The 17766-nt window shown below is 41.8% G+C and overlaps 1 protein-coding gene across 1 annotated transcript in view; it reads right to left on the reverse strand.

Moving 5' to 3' along the window:
* Window positions 1-17766, reverse strand: part of ITGB8 (integrin subunit beta 8) — a 461694-nt gene that overhangs the window by 161700 nt on the left and 282228 nt on the right. The window contains exon 8 of the mRNA XM_069648474.1: window positions 6559-6648. Coding sequence (XP_069504575.1) covers window positions 6559-6648 — 90 coding nt within the window. The remainder of the gene's footprint in view (window positions 1-6558; window positions 6649-17766) is intronic.

Below are 17766 nucleotides of genomic sequence, written 5' to 3' on the forward strand. Positions count from 1 at the left end.
AACTATATATGTTTGTCTCCCAGTGTCAGCAAAATCATATCTATTGTCAAACAATACTATTAATTGCTAATCACCAAATAGAAGCCGGAAGGATAGCTCATGGGGCAATGAACGCATTGTAACACAGGTTTGAATCCCAGGCTTGCGCTTAAAAACGGGTCGCCGGTATTAAGTGCATTATGAATGAACAATTATAATGAATTATAATTATAACAAGTGATTTGCCCTGAGGTCTCCTGGTTCGGTCTTTAAAGTGGCATTGCAAGCTAGATGTCTTTGCATAGCTGTACCCTTTTTAAGGGCATGGCTACCTCCAACCTCGTAATGAGGCCCATTGTGTAGTATTTGGAGAGAAGCTGGTGAGCCATGTGTGGTGCATACTGAGGATATGTAGGGTGCAGAGGGATCCTTTAGTTTGGGAAAAGGGTCTGTGTGACTTGCCCCGAAAGGCAGAAATATCAGGGCTGATTCCAAATCTTGCTCGAATCTGAAAAGTCAGTATTTTCGAAGCTGATTGATTACTGTTTGAAGAGAGCTTTTCCAGTCCAGTAACCTGTATTCCTGGGTGCACATACACTCATACATGTTTTTATATCATTACTAATGATGTGTACCTTATTTTACTGGCAATGTGTTGCTGTTCAAAATCCAAAAAAAGAAATCTAAATCTTGTTTTTGAATTTGTAATCAAAGAGACTCGGCTAGATTTTGACAGTTACTTTCCCTGTTATTTAGTATGCATTTTCATTGGCTAGTGGTGTTGATTTGCTCATAAGGCTTAGTTCTAAAAGTACAAACAGATGATGTTTCACCACTTACCCACATTGGACATTTGTTATTAAACATTCACTGATTGCCTAGCATTTCAGTACATACTCTACACCAACCACCCTCCACAGCAAGTGGTAAGGAAATAAGCCAATACTCTGTCTACCATACCCGCTTATCTATTAGACTAGTTTATGCCTTTCCTGGTAGTCCTACTTGTTCCCTACCAACCATTACACATTTTAATGCACCACAAGGACACCCACTAATGTGCACACTGTACATTTGTTTGACTATGAGCCTGACTACTGTACTACTGTACCAACAATAACCCTCATCGTACTTTGGGTCACCCGTTACTCTGAACATTTGTACACTTTCTGCCCATGCTACCTAGCAGGAGTCAGGTACTCACTACTTACTCTCTCCTCACTCTCAAGCCCCTTAATTGAGCAAACTTTCCTTGAATTCAACTCTCCCGGTTGCTCCTCTTTTGATGGTGATTACCCTTCTCTCACTTTTATTGCTGCAACAACTTGTCTCTGGTTCACAACCTCACCTGAGATTTGCTGATCTGGAACCATCATGAGTCTTCACTTACACTGCTGGGCCAAATGTCACTCCTCTCAACAAGTCTGCCCACTCCACCTTGATTACTGCTCTTGATGAAGCAAAATCTAATTATATAAAAAAACCGATTTCATTTCTCATATCCCACCAACAAACTCTATTGGGCTCCAAGTTATGCTACTCCTTCATTGTCTTGTCTGCATCTCCTCTTCTTTGTCTGCCTATTCAATTGTATTCTACTTCTTGTCTAGAATTTTCAAATTAAAGGACAACCTAACTGCCCATCTCTTCTCCCACCGTCTTTATTGCTTGCCTTCTCACTTTGTCTCACCGCTCCTGTGGGTTTTAATTGCAGCCCAAGGATCAAACGAACTGAAAGGCCATGTTAGGCCCAAAATGTGCAGAAATACCTTCTTGTCATGGGAAGAAGCCACACTTGCAGACTGAAAATCCAGCATCAATATTTTCAACACTGCTAATGTGCCTAGTGAATTCCTAAGTATGTACTTCTGCAGTTGAAGCAAAGAATATGTGAACAATCAAATCAGGCTGCAGAAGGGTTGCATACGGACAGCAACCCTTTTAGACAGGCTTACAAACGGACAGATCACCCAAAATTTTAATTATTTCACTGTGCATAATCCTCGCCAATCTGGTTTCATAGTTGGCTATGGAACTGAAACAGCATTATTGGAACTTGATTGCAGGCTGTTGGAGTGGATGGACAGGATCTTTTCCTCTATGTTGATGCTTTTGTACCTATCGGCTGCCTTTGACCTGGTCGACCATTCTATTTTGGTTGCCAGGTTGGAGGCAGTGGCCAATCTCTCCCCTGCAGCAGTAGGCTGGGTTGCTTCCTTTCTGAATAACAAAGCAGTCTTCTCTGGGGATGCAGAGGCGTCTCTGGTCACCATTAATGTTGGCGTCCCGCCGGGGCCATGTATTTACTCCTGCCTCTATAATATATTTATGGTGCCTTTCTTTGCCTTGCTAGATTAAGAGGGGAATCATATTACCCAATTACGCAGAAGAAACCCATTGTGTCACCCCCATGTTTGGTACCCATACTAGTGATGAGGCAAAACTGAACACAGTTTATACATCCATCCAGTCAGGAACAACTTGCCACTGAATAGGGGCAAGTAAGAGCTCCTGGTTGTGGGCACGCAACCCATTCTATCCAAGCTGGGCTAGACTTATGAGAGCTTCCATCTTGGTGAGGACAAGATAACCCCCCTGAAGAAGGTCAAAACTTTGGGGGTTATCTCTGACCAGCAGCTAACTATGAAGTCTCATGTGGGGAGTATTGTTTTCTCATCTGTGTATTATATCAAACTTTAAGCCCACTTAAATCCTTTTATTACTCAGGCAAATGGCGAGACAATTGCCAGAGCTATTGTCGGAGCAAAAAAAAAGATTACTGCAGCAGCCTTCTGGGTGGCCTCAGTAAAACAGAGGGGAACAGACTTCAGATCATCCAAAATGGTGCTGTGAGGTTTGTGATAGGGCTGTCTCATCGTTGCCATGTGTCTGACACCAGAAGAGGACTACATTGCTTTCCGGTGGAGTCCTGTGTGCGCTACTATCTTTTAGTAATAACCTTCAAGTGCACACAGGGCATCATGCCTAGATACCTGCAACATCTGATAGTAGAAAAAGTCCAAAGCAGAACTCTTAGATTGAGCAACCAGAAACTCCTTATGCTTCCTAGATGTAGAACGAGAAAGGCTGAAAGGGTAGCCTTTTACATCTCAACACCCAAAGCTTGATGATCTTTCTCTAGAACCTGGAAGTCTTCAAAAGCAAGTTGAAAAAATGGTTGTTTGCTTAAACTGCTCTTCTCCGCATTCCCCCTCGGTGCATCCTACCAGTAACCCCCACTTTTTTCTTTGTCAGCACCCCAATGCCTACGGGTCCAAGGTTTGTGCTTTATAAATGTTGTAAAGGAAAGTAAAGAATGGAATTGGAAAGGCACGTTGTGAGCCGACCGACACAAAGGCAGCGGCTGACAAATAAAAAATGTGTCATATACCCAAGGAGATGTAACCATCACAAATATAAGTATTTCTAGAGGCATGACTGTAAGTTTCTAGTTCATGAGAAGTGCTCAGTTTCTATTCAGAACAATGAAGCAGGGATGAGGAAAGAATATAACTGGGGCCTGTTCTCTGAGATAAGCAGCAGGATGACCATTAGCCTTGGGGCACCAGGCTAAATCAACGACGAAGCAGCATAGACTGGAGCAGATGCTCAGAGCAGAAGTTAAACCTCTAACAAGAAATTCATCTTAGTGGGCTGTTTGATGGTCAAAATCATACGTGTGTAGTTATGATACTATAGATTTACAGGCAGAATCATGTAGTCTATTTTCTAGAGATCTGTATGTTGCAGATAAATAACTATAATGTTAAAGCGTATCCCCAAATTCGACTTTGGGACAAGAGTTACAACGTAAAATGTATTTATCGCTCCACAGAAAACTTCACAAGACCAAGATTTGGAGCAGTATTAGCATCGGGAATCATGTAACTGGGTGCAATATTTTGTGATACAGACTTTTATTGTTTGTGAGTAAAGTGAAAAACTGTCAGTCAGACCCGAAACCTCCTGGAGATAGTTCACCATGAGTGGCATGCTTAGAGGAAACCAAACATATATATGTTGTAAGATTTATGTGTAAAATGAAGAAAGTGGCCATGTAGTGACTTTTTAGGTGAAACATTTAAAAGTGTAAAATTGAAAATCTGGTGGGTGGATTCATCCCTCCCATCAATCCAACCCTAACTACAGGGGCCTATACACAGAAAGGGGCGGGCCTTGCAGTTGGGGAGGACCAAATAGCTCCAATTAAATTTCTGGGCTAGTAAGCTAGTACCTCCTCATTTTAACATTTCAGAGTTTCGGCTTTGAGGTTAAAATGTGGCTGCACAAGCCAGAGGGGGGAGCTGCGTCTGAGTGAATACTGAAAGAGGTCAGCAGAATTTACCTGGCCAGGATAGCTGATTGAAGTCATCTGGGTGCAATTATTGAAAACTCCTGCAGAATTAACATTGCCTAGGAGACAGCAATTGGAAACGATTAAAGCGGCTGGGAATTTTGCAAGGAGAACTAAATAGAGGGATGAATGCTTGTGGCTATTCATTACTGAAGTGCATCGCCAGATCTCTGTGTTTCCACAAGCGAGGGTCCTGAAATGTTGATGTCTTTCCTGAGCGACAAACTCAGAAATCCAAGGTAAGTAGTGTGTCCAGCAGAACCATGTGTGGGGATTTGTTTGATTTAATACGTTCACCCTAGTTAATGGGTGGGGGAATGGAAGTAGACCCTTGGTATATTTTGAGAAATAATAATTCAATTATTTCCCCTATAAAAAGTACAAGGTGATTTTGTTTCACATTTTATTGTTTTGTTTGTAGTATGAGGGTCAGGATAGGATGTTTTGGACATAAGGATGACTTTTCAGTTATTGACATCCTGACACAGACAGATGCTTAATTTCTAGTTTTAGGTAGGGAAGTTCCTCTTTAGAATAGGGTCAGAGAGGCATTTTCCCAACCCTGTATTATTTAATAAATGTATTTGACAAAAAACATGACAATTGTGTGTCCGGCTTTCATTTCCGACCCTTAACAAGTGGCAGGCAATATTTCAACACTTCTTTTGCATGAATACATATACAGATTACATGTGAAGTTACATTTGCAAATGATACAAAATCTTTGTTTTCCCCAATGACACCAAAACATGCTAGAATTAAATAACTGTTCCAGGTCTCAATATTTATCTTGGAAATATGGTGCTGTGTGCAGTTTGCAATATACTCATAATACCACAGTCACTATAATATAATCTCTACAAGATCATCCTATAATTTGAAATGTATGTTTGATAACAAATGCAAATAAAAATACTTTAAAAATAAAATAAAATAATACCTTGCATTACAATTCTGCAGGTTTTGCGTTAGGGATTTAGAATGAACAGACTATTTTGACTCACCAACTCAATTCACACTATTATTATGGGAATACAATGACACAATTAAACCTATTCTCATTTCTCATTCCTTATTAAATAGCCATGGCCTTCATATCTTCATTAGGCCATGGAACAGGGCCCTCAAACTATGTTCAATGTACGCAATGTGATAGTGATTAGGGTACTTTTTGAATATCATTTAGTCAATACTACATTGTCAGCGATGGAAAACATTCCCTATTTTACACACCGCTCACCACAGAGAAAACATGTTTGTATGCATTTTAACATAATCTCCATCAGCCTCAAATACAATAAAATCAGGAGGTAGCACACACTAGCAAGTCACAATATCATATTCTCATTCTATGAAGATTCATTGTTCATCCCCTCGCTGTATGTGTAGGAATGCAAATCTTTCTATACACAATCAAGTCTAATTGGGCCTTCAAATAGTAGCAGATACAGTTCATTTTCCTGCTATTATACTAAGGTTCTCTAGTTGAAAAGAATGCTCCCTAGCAGCTACCACCACCCCAGTTCCGTTGCCCCAAGGTACAATTACAGGGAACTTAATTGCATTACATTTGGGGAGTTTTCACACTCTTTAGCATTCAAACAGTGTAATCCTGGAATATTTTCTTCCATACTGAACGTTGCATCTCGCCCTAGAGTTTTCTTAATGATAAGATAAACATTTGTGCCATTAATTGTCCTCCAATGCTCGATGTTTAGGGAAATGGAATCCACAGATTAATTTACTGAAGGTTGAACAAAGTGAATTGGAACACAACAAATATTAACAATAGTTAATAAGGTGTGTTGCAAACAAATGTAGCCCAAACTTTGACATAAAAAGGAGGAGACATAAAAAGTGCCATTCTCTGTAATTGCAAAAACATAGCACACTATGTTGCATTATGTTCCTATACCATTTCCAGCAAAGATTTTGGGAGAAAAATATCGGGTAGGCTGAAATCACAGCAGAACATCAATTCCAATCTGTACATGCTCATCCAGTCCTGGGTTATCTTGCATTCAGGGAATTGTAGTCTGATTTTTATAATGGGAAAACAGAAATACAAGCCCCAGAATGCAAACAACAAAAATAGGTCTGGATAAGCACCTGCATTTTGGAATGGATACAATAGAACAATCCCATTCAAAGGTTTTGTCACAAATTCTGCAGGCACATAGTTAGTGACTTAGATATCCCATCACTTGAAAAACAAGAAAACATACCTGAATTGCATCTATGACGAGTTCTTTGAGATTATCTTTTCTTGATTCGAGTTCTTTAGCTGCGGTACCAGGTAATAGCGACAAAATATCCTGTCAAAAAACATCCATAGGCCTTTATGAATATTATAGCTAAACATGTATAGGTTCCTTTAACTGTGAATGTATTCTTTTTAACATTGTATTTTGTTTCCAGTTTCAAGAATCACATCTTGCAAATCTATATGCTTTGCTGTTACTTGCTTACATCCTGACTGGAGACAAGAGGTGCACAGAGAAGTTATTTCATAATTTGTCAGTCATCTCTTTCACAAATTCTTATATATAAATTGTACTTATATTCGGTTCTCAAATATAGAGAAAGTGGTGTCCTAAAAGAAGCACATATGAAGGACTATGCGTTTTGGTTGAGGGAGTTCTCCACTTTCTAATAAGGGATTTTGATACCATTTGATACACGTGAGCCATAGAAACAATTGGTATTTAGAGTATGAGATTACTGGATAGACCAGAGTGCTAAGAGCTGGCTTACTCATTGTCTCATATTCTACATGAATGTGCCTTGTAACAGACTCCCATATAAATAATACAATGGTAATAGATCTAATGGTGAGTTGCTGATGGTCACACCTGTGTTTTTTGGCCCTAACAGTGGATTCCAATCAAGCAAATCAATGAAACAAGCTACCGTGATTTAGGGTGTCTGCCCCCATAGGCTGTCCATAATAAGCATTACTCTTGTGACAAGATGGGGTACCCAACAGATTCTGGGTGATGTGATTCTGGGTGGGGGAGGGGGGTCCTTTTATATTTAGTTGTTGTTTTCTTGGTATTACGTATGTGATTATCATGTAAGTGTTAGGTTTAAAGATAACCATCTTGGGACGTGACAAGTGCATTCCTGTTACGTTACCTGCTAAAGGCATCGTGGTCCTTCGGGTACTTGAGACCTTAAGGACTGCGTTGCTGTGAAAATATTTAAGCTACAATATCATCAATCTTTGTGAAGTAGTGATTTATGTGTACGTGTATGTCACATACTGAGATGTTCATTCACTGTCATACCAGCACTCTACTTAATGCAAACCATGCACGGGTATTTCCCTAGTTTTCAATCTCATGCCTATTCTCCTTGGCCCAATTGCTAGCACTTTGTAAGACAAGAGTGATGCACAGGCAACACACGACTAGTATTCAGAAAATGGCATGCCACTCTCAAAGGCTCCATGGTCGGAAAAATTCCTAAACAAGCATTTGAAGGATGCACGTTCAATAATGACTCTTTCATAAGGAGACATCTTCATATTAGATGGCTGTGCAGTGACTTTCCAAATAGCTCCCTTTAATTTTTACAATGGCAAAGGATTAAGGGCTCTCCCCTCCTGCAATATGATCATACAGACATGCAACAGTCTCACCTGATAAACTCCAATCCTGCTAGAGACAGTGCATAACCTATGGTATGCTAGAAGTGACTACCCAGCAAAATATGTGGCGAACAACCTCCACACACCAAATTGTGTGGACGTGGCACTCACAAGGTTAACAGACCATTAAATAAGCAAACATCAATTACTTAACTTTGTGAAACATACCAATTAGTCTAATAAAAGACATATTATGAATTAGGAGGTATTTTCATCAGTGTACTATTTCCACATAATTCAACATAATGTAGATATTTAAGAACTTGGCCTTATCCCATCTAACAAAACACTGTAAATCAAAGCTCAGCCTTTTGCCTTTGTCTGGCCACACATTCATTCTGTTTAACATCAGCAATAACCCAAATCTCTTTCTATGAGAACAGAGACGTCCTCATATGCCCACCATACCACTCAAACTGCTAACAGGGGAGGGTCATACTGTGCAAGGTACAGTATACTGACAACACCACAAACATGATGGTTCAGCGTATCCCTTTAACAACCACATGGTTGGTATGTTTATTTTTTTATTTATTTGTTTATTTATGTATGTATTTATTGCATTTATTTCAGCACACCGAACCATTAAGCATCAAGGTGTTGGTTACAGATTGGTGCATTGTACATTAGTGAAGTGCAAGAACAAGCATAAGGGTTACAGATTAATTGTTGTGTGAAAACAGACTGGCAAAGCCTCACCTCATGGTATGGGGGGATACATCAGGTGGGCAGACAAGCATTTGCGACATAATAGGTGTTTGTCTATACAGATTGGCAAGGTCTCACCTCATGGTACGGGGGCTACATCAGGCATGCAGACAATCATATGAGATATAATAGGTGCTTGTTTATACAGACTGTCAAAACCTAACCTCAGGGTATGGCGGCAACATCAGGCGTGTAGACAAGAATATGAGACATAATAGGTGTATGTGTATACAGACTGGCAAAGCCTCACCTCATGGTATGTGGGCTACATCAGGCGTGCAGACAAGCATATGAGACATAATAGGTGTGTGTGTATACAGACTGGCAAAGCCTCATCTCAAGGTGCAGGGGGCTTCATCAGGCGTGCAGACAAGCATATGAGGCATAATAGGTGTGTGTGCATGTGTGTATGCAGACTGGCAAAGCCTCACGTCATGGTGCAGGAGGCTACATCAGGCATGCAGACAAGCATATGAGACCTAATAAAATGTGTGTGTGTATATACAGACTGGCAAAAGCCTCAGTTCATGGCTACTGCCTTTGTGCAGGTAGGCATAAAGTACAGAGTGAAATGGGTACAATATTTGGTGAGGTCTAGTTTTGTCTAGTTACATAGCCTACAAATAACAATATAAAATGCAAGCATAGTTCAACACGCTGTGAGAATAACATTACGAGTTCAGGCTAGTAGGTACATGGGAGATTGTGAGTAGACATATTGTAATGGGGGAAAATATGGGTAAAGTCACCCACATTGAGAAAGGGAAAAGGAGTAGTGAGCCAGCAGGACCGCAGCCAAGAGGACCATGGCTGCCCTCACAACCAGCGCTGTGGGAAATATGAGACAGCTGCAGTTAGAGAAAGGGCAGTGTAAGTGGAGTGGAGATGGTATGTTCCATACCTTCTCCCGCCATAGTGTACACGGCGATGAGTTGGACTCAGCAGTTTTAGTTCAGTACTAAACAGATGGAGAGAAGGAAAAGAAATACTGTGGCACCGTATGTGTCTAGACATGCCCAGACAGTGTTAGGTAGGACCTTTATAGTCACTCCTTGATGGGGGCCAGCTATGCCTGCCGGCTCCCAGTGTAGGAAGTAAATATAATAAGCCTTGGCCAATCCACTGATTGCGGAGCTGGGCTTCGGGGTGCTGAAGGCGTCGGGAGTCGAGAGGTTGCAACACCGGGCATGGTGGTCATTGCCAAAGAGTTCCTTAAATTCAGTTGAGAGCAAAGCAAGGGCTTATCTGTGTCCATCTATGGAGGGAAGATGATTCTGCAGTGCTGAGATCTTGAAGTACAGGCCCAGACAGGGTTAGGTATGAACCTTATAGGGACCCTTTGAGGGGGCTGGCTATGCCTGCCGAATCCCAATGTGGGAAGGTATAAGGGATATTGACCTATTGACCCCATCAAAAAAATATGCACACACGAAGCATATTTCTGACCTATGGATGCACAAAGGTACAAAATAAAATAAATACATAACCACTCTATTGAAAATGGACCTGGTGAAAAACCAGACTTGCCTGCTAATACCACTTCTTTACAGGAAACTAAAAAAGCAGGAACATGTTAAGTCAATGAAAATATTAACGTTGCAAACAAGGGCAATAATGAATCACCAGAAATTGAAAGAAATTCAACACAGCATGCATTCCCTGCCACACACGACATGCAAGAAACAGAGCAGCAACCTTCCATTAGATTGCCTGCAACCAAACAGTCTGGTCGAAACTGTGGTTTCCACACATTCAGTGTTGCAGTGAGTCGTTCTTTGCAGAGTAAGAATCACAAAGAGTACAATTTCAAAGCAAATTTTACATAATACTGACAAATCAATCTGGCAACAAGCAGTCTTCCCCAAGTGCTCATTGATGCCAATGTACACACATTCTGTCAACCCCCCACCAATATAATCCATACATCTGCAAGCTGCAGTAAAACCAGTTTAAACCTTTTGTGTAGCTCACTGATGTCAGCCCTTTAGTTGTGGTCCACGAAATAATAAAATCATGAAATAAATATATTTCAACCGGAGGTCTTGTCTATATTTAATGAATAAATGCAAGAGAGTTACTATGTGCTAATTTGAGTACTATTAAGAGCACATATATTGTGTACAGTGTAATTGATGCAACATATGGGTGCCCATTATGGAAAGTGAAGTAAGAACTGGCGAATACATGATGTACTTGTCCTTGTTCACTTGCATGAGTGATCAACAGAAATGCTTAAGCCTTTCACACACCAGGCTCATAATGTCCATGAGATCAGCTCACAATGTGTCAGAGATGAGGTCACTGCATGCCACGAGTCAGATCACATGACAGGGAAATTCTTCTGCTGAACATGATCACAATGAAAATGGCTTTAATTGTTTTCTAAAATACTTGCAAGCTATGCACCCTTCCCTATCAGACATGGTCATAAATGCTTGTTAGCATTTTGCTTGGAAGGAAAAATACATGGGGTTAGATATACAGACGTGTAAGTAACAGTGCTGTTTATAGGTTCCTATTCTTGAAGAACCATGTACAGATAATAGCACTTGATTGCATGTGGCACCAACCAAATGATAAAATTGTTCTGCAATTTCAAATTCATCACTAGGTGTTCCGCGGCTGATACTGCTGATATACTGACATTGCTTCTCACTGATGTAGTAGTTGTGCAGCTGTCACAGAACGGGTTCAAATCGCTCTTCCATGTTTGCTATATTACACTTCAGGGAAGAGGATACATTGGAGAATGTACAGGAATGAGATCTGGTTGTCAAAATGCTCTACTTATGCCTTAGAGAACATATAAAAAGTAGTGATGTGTGGATTCCTGGTATTCTATGCAAAGATGGTGTAGCAAGGGGATATTAGAGCCAGGTCACTTGGACTAATTTAAACAAGATTGGATGTATTGGCAATTAATATTGATGCAATATTGCTCCAGTCTTTTCTAGAATTACATCTACTTTATAGCTAGTTTTAGGCAAACCATTGACAGCGCTACCTGAAAGACTCAAGTTGAGTGAAGCATTTCCAAACCTCATAACTACGCAAAGGATTTAGAGAGATTCATCAAAACGTGTTTAAACAGCTAGGTAGGGTACATGGTTCAAGCAGCTAGTTTACATCTTGAAGGAATCCTTTCTTGCAGAGCAGAAATCCTAGGCTTAACATTTTGTATAGCAGACCCCTGAGATCTAGATCTTGGTACACATGGGGATAACTGAAATATCCCATATGAATCACACCCCTCTACTCAGAAAACTGGTCCAGCAATCTGTTCATACAGGCCAGTAAAATTAAAATGCTGTTACTACGCTCTACACAATGCTACTCAAGCATCATAGAAAATCATGTTTAATAGGTCTAGATAGGTCTAGATAAAGAATATAGAGATATATGTGATTTTATCAAACCCAAAAATAGAGAATACAATTTTAACAAACCCAAAATAGTTTGATCATTTATTTCTGGGTGCGGGGTCCCCCAAGGCCCCTGTTTCCCCATGTTTAAATCTGCACCCCAACCCCCTCCCCACCAGATGTAACCTCTCACCCCACCCCCACATATCTTTTATTTTAAATCAGTTTTTTATTTTCTATTTGTTAACATTTCATTCTCAATTTTCTATTAGGTAAAATCACTGGATACCTAATATAGTACCCACAGCAAAGTCAACTTAATCATGGATCGGGCATAGATCAGATTTTAGAACAGCCCTGTGGCCGATCATCAAACACACAATTAAACAAGATACCAATATATTAGGTACAAGGGAATATGAGGCAGAGAACTCAGTCCAAGAATATGAACAATCAAAAGACTAACATTGATTCAAACTATTGACAATTAGTTCATCTTTATTCAGTAAGAAGCACATTAAATAAAGGTGGTCCTTCATGTGCAAGACCAGTACCATTCCTCTGTCTGCAATATTTAATAGATTTAAGCAGGTAACCAATGCCCAATTCACAGTGGGCCAACGAAAACAATCTTACACTTTATGTAGATATACCCAGAATAAAATCTGCAAATAATCCCAGATTCAAATAATGTAGTTGAAAGGAAAAGGAGGGATTGCATGGTCTGCATTTTGTTGAATACAGTGACTGAAAGGATAGTATCAATAGACTACTCATCAACTGATAAACCAGATACTGAGTCAAAAGAGAGGCATGGAAAACAATAATTAAGATCTCCAAACTAATCAAATGAATACATCAATGACTGCATGAAATAAAATACTGGGAAAAACTGGAAAGGATGGCTCTTCAAAATCATAACTGATGATAGAGCCATTTTCTTCGGTGCATCCTTCTTTTAAATGAGTTTAACTTATGTATGGCTACTAAAAAAACAATTTCTGAAAGTATTTGATAAACAATTGCTGACACAGAAGCTTCCTAATATGCATTCAATAATATGCATTCAACAACTTGCTTAAACCCCCCCCCCCCGATAACTTGGCATTGTATATCCACCAATCATCAACCATGTTTAGTCCTTAAATACTCCCTGTTACTGTTACTGTTATTTGTCCGGTCCTATTACTGCTCCTAAACTATCTATACTATCTCTATTATAATATTTTCAAATTACTAGACTGATATAATATATGTTGAGTTTTCTGAGGGGGATTCATAGTTCAAGGTGCCAGTGATTCCTCGGGGCTCTAAGTTCCAAGGGGCGATGCACATACTGCATCAACCGATTCTAACCACAGAACAAGGAGAGCGCTATTGCTTTCTACCGTTAGCCTTGGGACAGACTTCTTTGTAGGACCACTTGCTCGATTCACATACTGAGCAGCAGCTTGGAACCCGAAAGCAAACACTGCCACATGAATGTGGGGCTAGATGAAAGGACCTTGTGTCACAAAGGGCTGATGCTGAATTAATACAGAAGCCAGCTGTTGGTCCTGAATTACTGACTACAGGTCAGAAGAAACCAGGAGAAGTCCAGGGAAGGTAAAATAGGCTCCAGGGCATGACACAGGGAGAGATGAGTTTATAGGTTTTGGGACAACTCATTGTTACATTCTCTATGGAGATAATTTCGTCTGAACCGTCTACCATACCAATACCAGTTCAATGGATGCCCTGAATCAAAAAAGCATTTGACGTGCGGGGGCTCACTATTATAATATAAGAAACTCCAAGGCAGGTATTGGGCATGTTTGTTTGTGTAGGGTTGGCTCCTATTACTAGAAAGGCAGCCACCATGATGAAGCACCAGGAGCACAAGGGGTGCCCACTGACTTTACCAGGCCTGACAACCCGAAGGTCATGGCTGTACCTGGACAATGTAACGCTCACCTGATTCCCGTAGAGGCGCCGGTCTTGATTGGGCATATACCGTATCTTCAAAGGTGATGTGTAACACACGGCTGGCTCTTTGGGCTGGACCTCTGTGCACTGTATGTCTGACTCGAAGGGTAAGATGTCTGCAGATAGAAAATATGGGATTAAGGAAATGGGTTATTGAATGTCTCTCTCTTCTTCCCTTTCTCTTCTCCTGTAGAACCCCAAAGGTTAACGCTCTCACCTTAGGTAAGTGAACGCCGTGCTCTCCATCTGCCTCGGGGCAGGGTGCTGTAACCAGTTTCTTCACTGGATAAGGGGAGCAGGCCTCTTGACTTCAGAGGACTGCTGTCCGTCGTTTACTGCACAAACGGTAAGTTTCGAGTAATTCTAATGTCTTTAAAGTCTTTAGTAATGATGTCTCTTGTTTTGCAGGGTTCCGGCGATGGCGGATGACGGGCTGAAGTGAGTTGAAGATGGAGCCCGTGTGATGAATAGAAGCGCCTGGAAGCACGTAAGTAAGCGCTTGTTGCCTGCTTCACGATGCGCTCTAACTGTCTTTTTATTTTGCAGGTACAAGTTCGGAGCGGCTGCAGGGGGTTAGATACCCACTGGGTTAGATGTGGAAAGGAGTAATGGCACGTGAGTATTAAAGTTCCCCAATGTCTTTAAACGCACCTTGTTTTGTCTTTCAGATGCGGGGTGCAGCGCCGAAGGCCTCCGGAGCGTGCGAAGAGTTGGTAAGCTTTTGTCTTTCAGATGCCGGAATGCAGTGTGAAGACCTCCGGAGTGCACGAAGAGTAGGTAAGCCTTTGTCTTTCAGATGCCGGAATGCAGCGCGAGGCGTTGGTGACAGCCGATGGACCAGGTAAGTGAAGAGCTGTCACTGAAGACCGTAATGCTAACCTGTTCTTTCTTGTCTTTATAGGTGTTGCTGAAGACTGGATTCAGGATGGTAAGCCTTTTTCCTTAGGCCCAGGATCAGATGCAGAAGACACGATGAGCGTTCTGCTGCAGAGGATGCAGAATAACGCAAAGCAAGATTCATCCATCGGGTGTGGTTTAAATAGCCTCCTGTAGTGCTTAGGTGTCTCCTTCCACAGCCACGCCTAGGTAAGAAAAGAGTTCCTGCTTTCCAGAAGAGTTCCAGTGTTCTGAATCTAGGGAGTGGCTCCTGCCCCACCCAACAGGAAAAGTAGTTCCAAACAGAAGAGGATCAGAGGCTCAACTGGCAGGCAAGTAAGCAGCATGGTCTGCTGCAGGTAAGTCCACCCAAGCATTATGAGCCCGGCGCTTCCAGCGCTGGGACTGGGCATATTTATGAGCCTGGTGCCACTGGCGCCAGGACTGGGTCCAAAAGGTCCCAATTGGGACTGGTTGGCCTTCGGAACCTGGGTTATGGATCTGCTTCCAAGGGAGTTGGGAAAACCCTGACCTTTTGGAAGCAGAGATCATGACAGTACCCCCCCTCAAGGCCCCTCCCAAACCGGGCTTCTCCGGGGGTTTTGGCTTGTCAGGAAATGTTCGGTGAAATCTTTTGATTAGGCGAGGAGCGTGGACATATTCAGCAGGTTCCCAGGATCTCTCTTGGTGGCCGTAGCCTTTCCAGTCAATTAGGTAAAATAGTTTAGATTTGGAGATCTTGGAGTCCAGAATGCTTTTGACTTCAAACTCGAGTTCTCCATCAACTAGGATAGGTTTTGGAGATTTAGTTAGTCGGGTTTGAGGTTGCACGGGTTTTAATAGAGAGACGTGGAACACCGGATGTATCTTCATGTGCGGGGGCAAGTCCAACTTGACCGCTACTGGGTTTACTATGGTAGTGATGGAATAGGGACCAAGGTATCTTGGGTTGAATGTGCGTGGCCCTTTTAGAGGTAGATATTTGGTGGATAACCAGACTTGATCCCCTACTTGATATTGAGGGGCTTCCTTCCGATGTTGATCTGCTCCTTTCTTGTATTGTTCTTTAGCCCTTTGAAGGTGAGAAACAGCTTCCTTAAAGGCTTGGGTGATTGTAGAATGCAGGTAGTCTACTGCTGGTGTTTCAAGATCTTGGAGGGGATCCAACTCCGAGGTTCGAGGGTGACTGCCGTACAAAAGAAAAAACGGGGTTTTCCCAGTTCCCGAATGGACAGAGTTATTGTAGGCATATTCGGCTATCCAAAGGATGTCTTTCCAAGTTTTTTCCGTTTGTTGCAGCATGCAGCGTAAATACTGTTCCAGAGTTTGATTGGTCCTCTCGGTTTGTCTGTCGGTCTGAGGGTGGTGACTGGTCGATAGTCTCACATCAATTTGAGCCGACCGACAGCAACTTCGCCAAAAATGAGAAATAAATTGACTACCTCGATTCGAAATTAGAACCGAAGGAAAACCGTGCAGTCGGACGATGTTTTCGAGAAATTCTCGGGCCAGAGTTGCTGCTGTTGGCAAGCCTTTGAGCGGAATGAAATGCGCCATCTTGGAGAATAAGTCCACGATTACTAGAATCGTATTGTATCCGGAGCATGGAGGTAGATCGGTGATGAAGTCCATAGAAAGCGTATGCCAAGGGCGAGGTGGGATGTCAATAGGGCGTAAGAGGCCTGCTGGTCTTTCCTTTTGACTCTTGTTTTGGGCGCATACTCCACAGGACATTATAAAGTCTCTGATATCTTTTTTCCAAGAGGGCCACCAGAAGTAGCGCTTGATCTTTTCTGAGGTCTTGGCCATACCGGGATGTCCTTCCATTAAAGAATCGTGATAACAAGAGATTACTTTTTTCTGTAAATCTGTGCTGGGTAGGTATAATCGTTCTTGGAAATACAATAAGTTGTCCTTTACTGCAAAGTCCTTTCCCTGCAGATGCCAAGTCTGTATGTCTGCTGGAGTTACAAGTTGCCTGGCTTTATCCTTAACTTCCTCTATGGATTCTGTGGCGATTACACCCAGAATTCTTTGTTCGGGAATGATTGGTACAGGTTTAGGGTTGATCAAGTGTTCTTCCACTCCCATGCGAGAAAGGGCACCAGCTTTACCGTTCTTTGTACCAGGTTGATAGGTAATTATGAAGTCAAACTCGGCAAAGAATAATGCCCAACGGAGTTGTCTAGAGGATTGGGCTTTTGCGGTTTTCAAATATTGCAGGTTTCGGTGATCCGTAATCACAGTAACGGTGTGTCGGGCCCCCAGCAGATAATGCCGCCAAGCCTTAAAGGCAGACTTGATAGCCAGAAGTTCCTTGTCAGTAATCGTGTAATTGATTTCAGGAGGCGAGAATTTGCGGGACCAAAATGCCACGGGATGCAACTGATTGGTTACCGGGTCCTTTTGTGATAGAACTGCCCCCATGGCAAGGCTTGAAGCATCAGTTTCCACGATGTAGGGGAGTTCGGGGCGAGGGTGTTTTAAGATTGGTGCAGAGATAAATTTAGTCTTCAAATCCTGGAAAGCTTGTTCCGCCTCGGTAGACCATTCAAAACGTTTGTTTTTCTTTAACAAGGCAGTGATGGGCTGGACTATTCGAGAGAATTCGGGGATAAACCTGCGGTAAAAGTTAGCGAAGCCTAACATGCTTTGCACACCTTTTACGGAGGATGGTGATGGCCATTTGAGAACTGCATCGACCTTCTTTGAATCCATACGCACTCCGCCAGGTGATAATATGAATCCCAAGAATTCAACTTCAGTCACGTTGAAAACACATTTTTCCAATTTAACGAAAAGTTTGTGTTGACGCAATCTTTCGAGGACCATTTTCACGTGTTTCCGATGTTCAGATTCCGATGAAGAATAAA

Source organism: Ambystoma mexicanum, chromosome 2q (genome assembly GCF_040938575.1).
Source record: "Ambystoma mexicanum isolate Mex_15411 chromosome 2q, UKY_AmexF1_1, whole genome shotgun sequence".
NCBI classification, from domain to species: Eukaryota; Metazoa; Chordata; class Amphibia; order Caudata; family Ambystomatidae; genus Ambystoma; species Ambystoma mexicanum.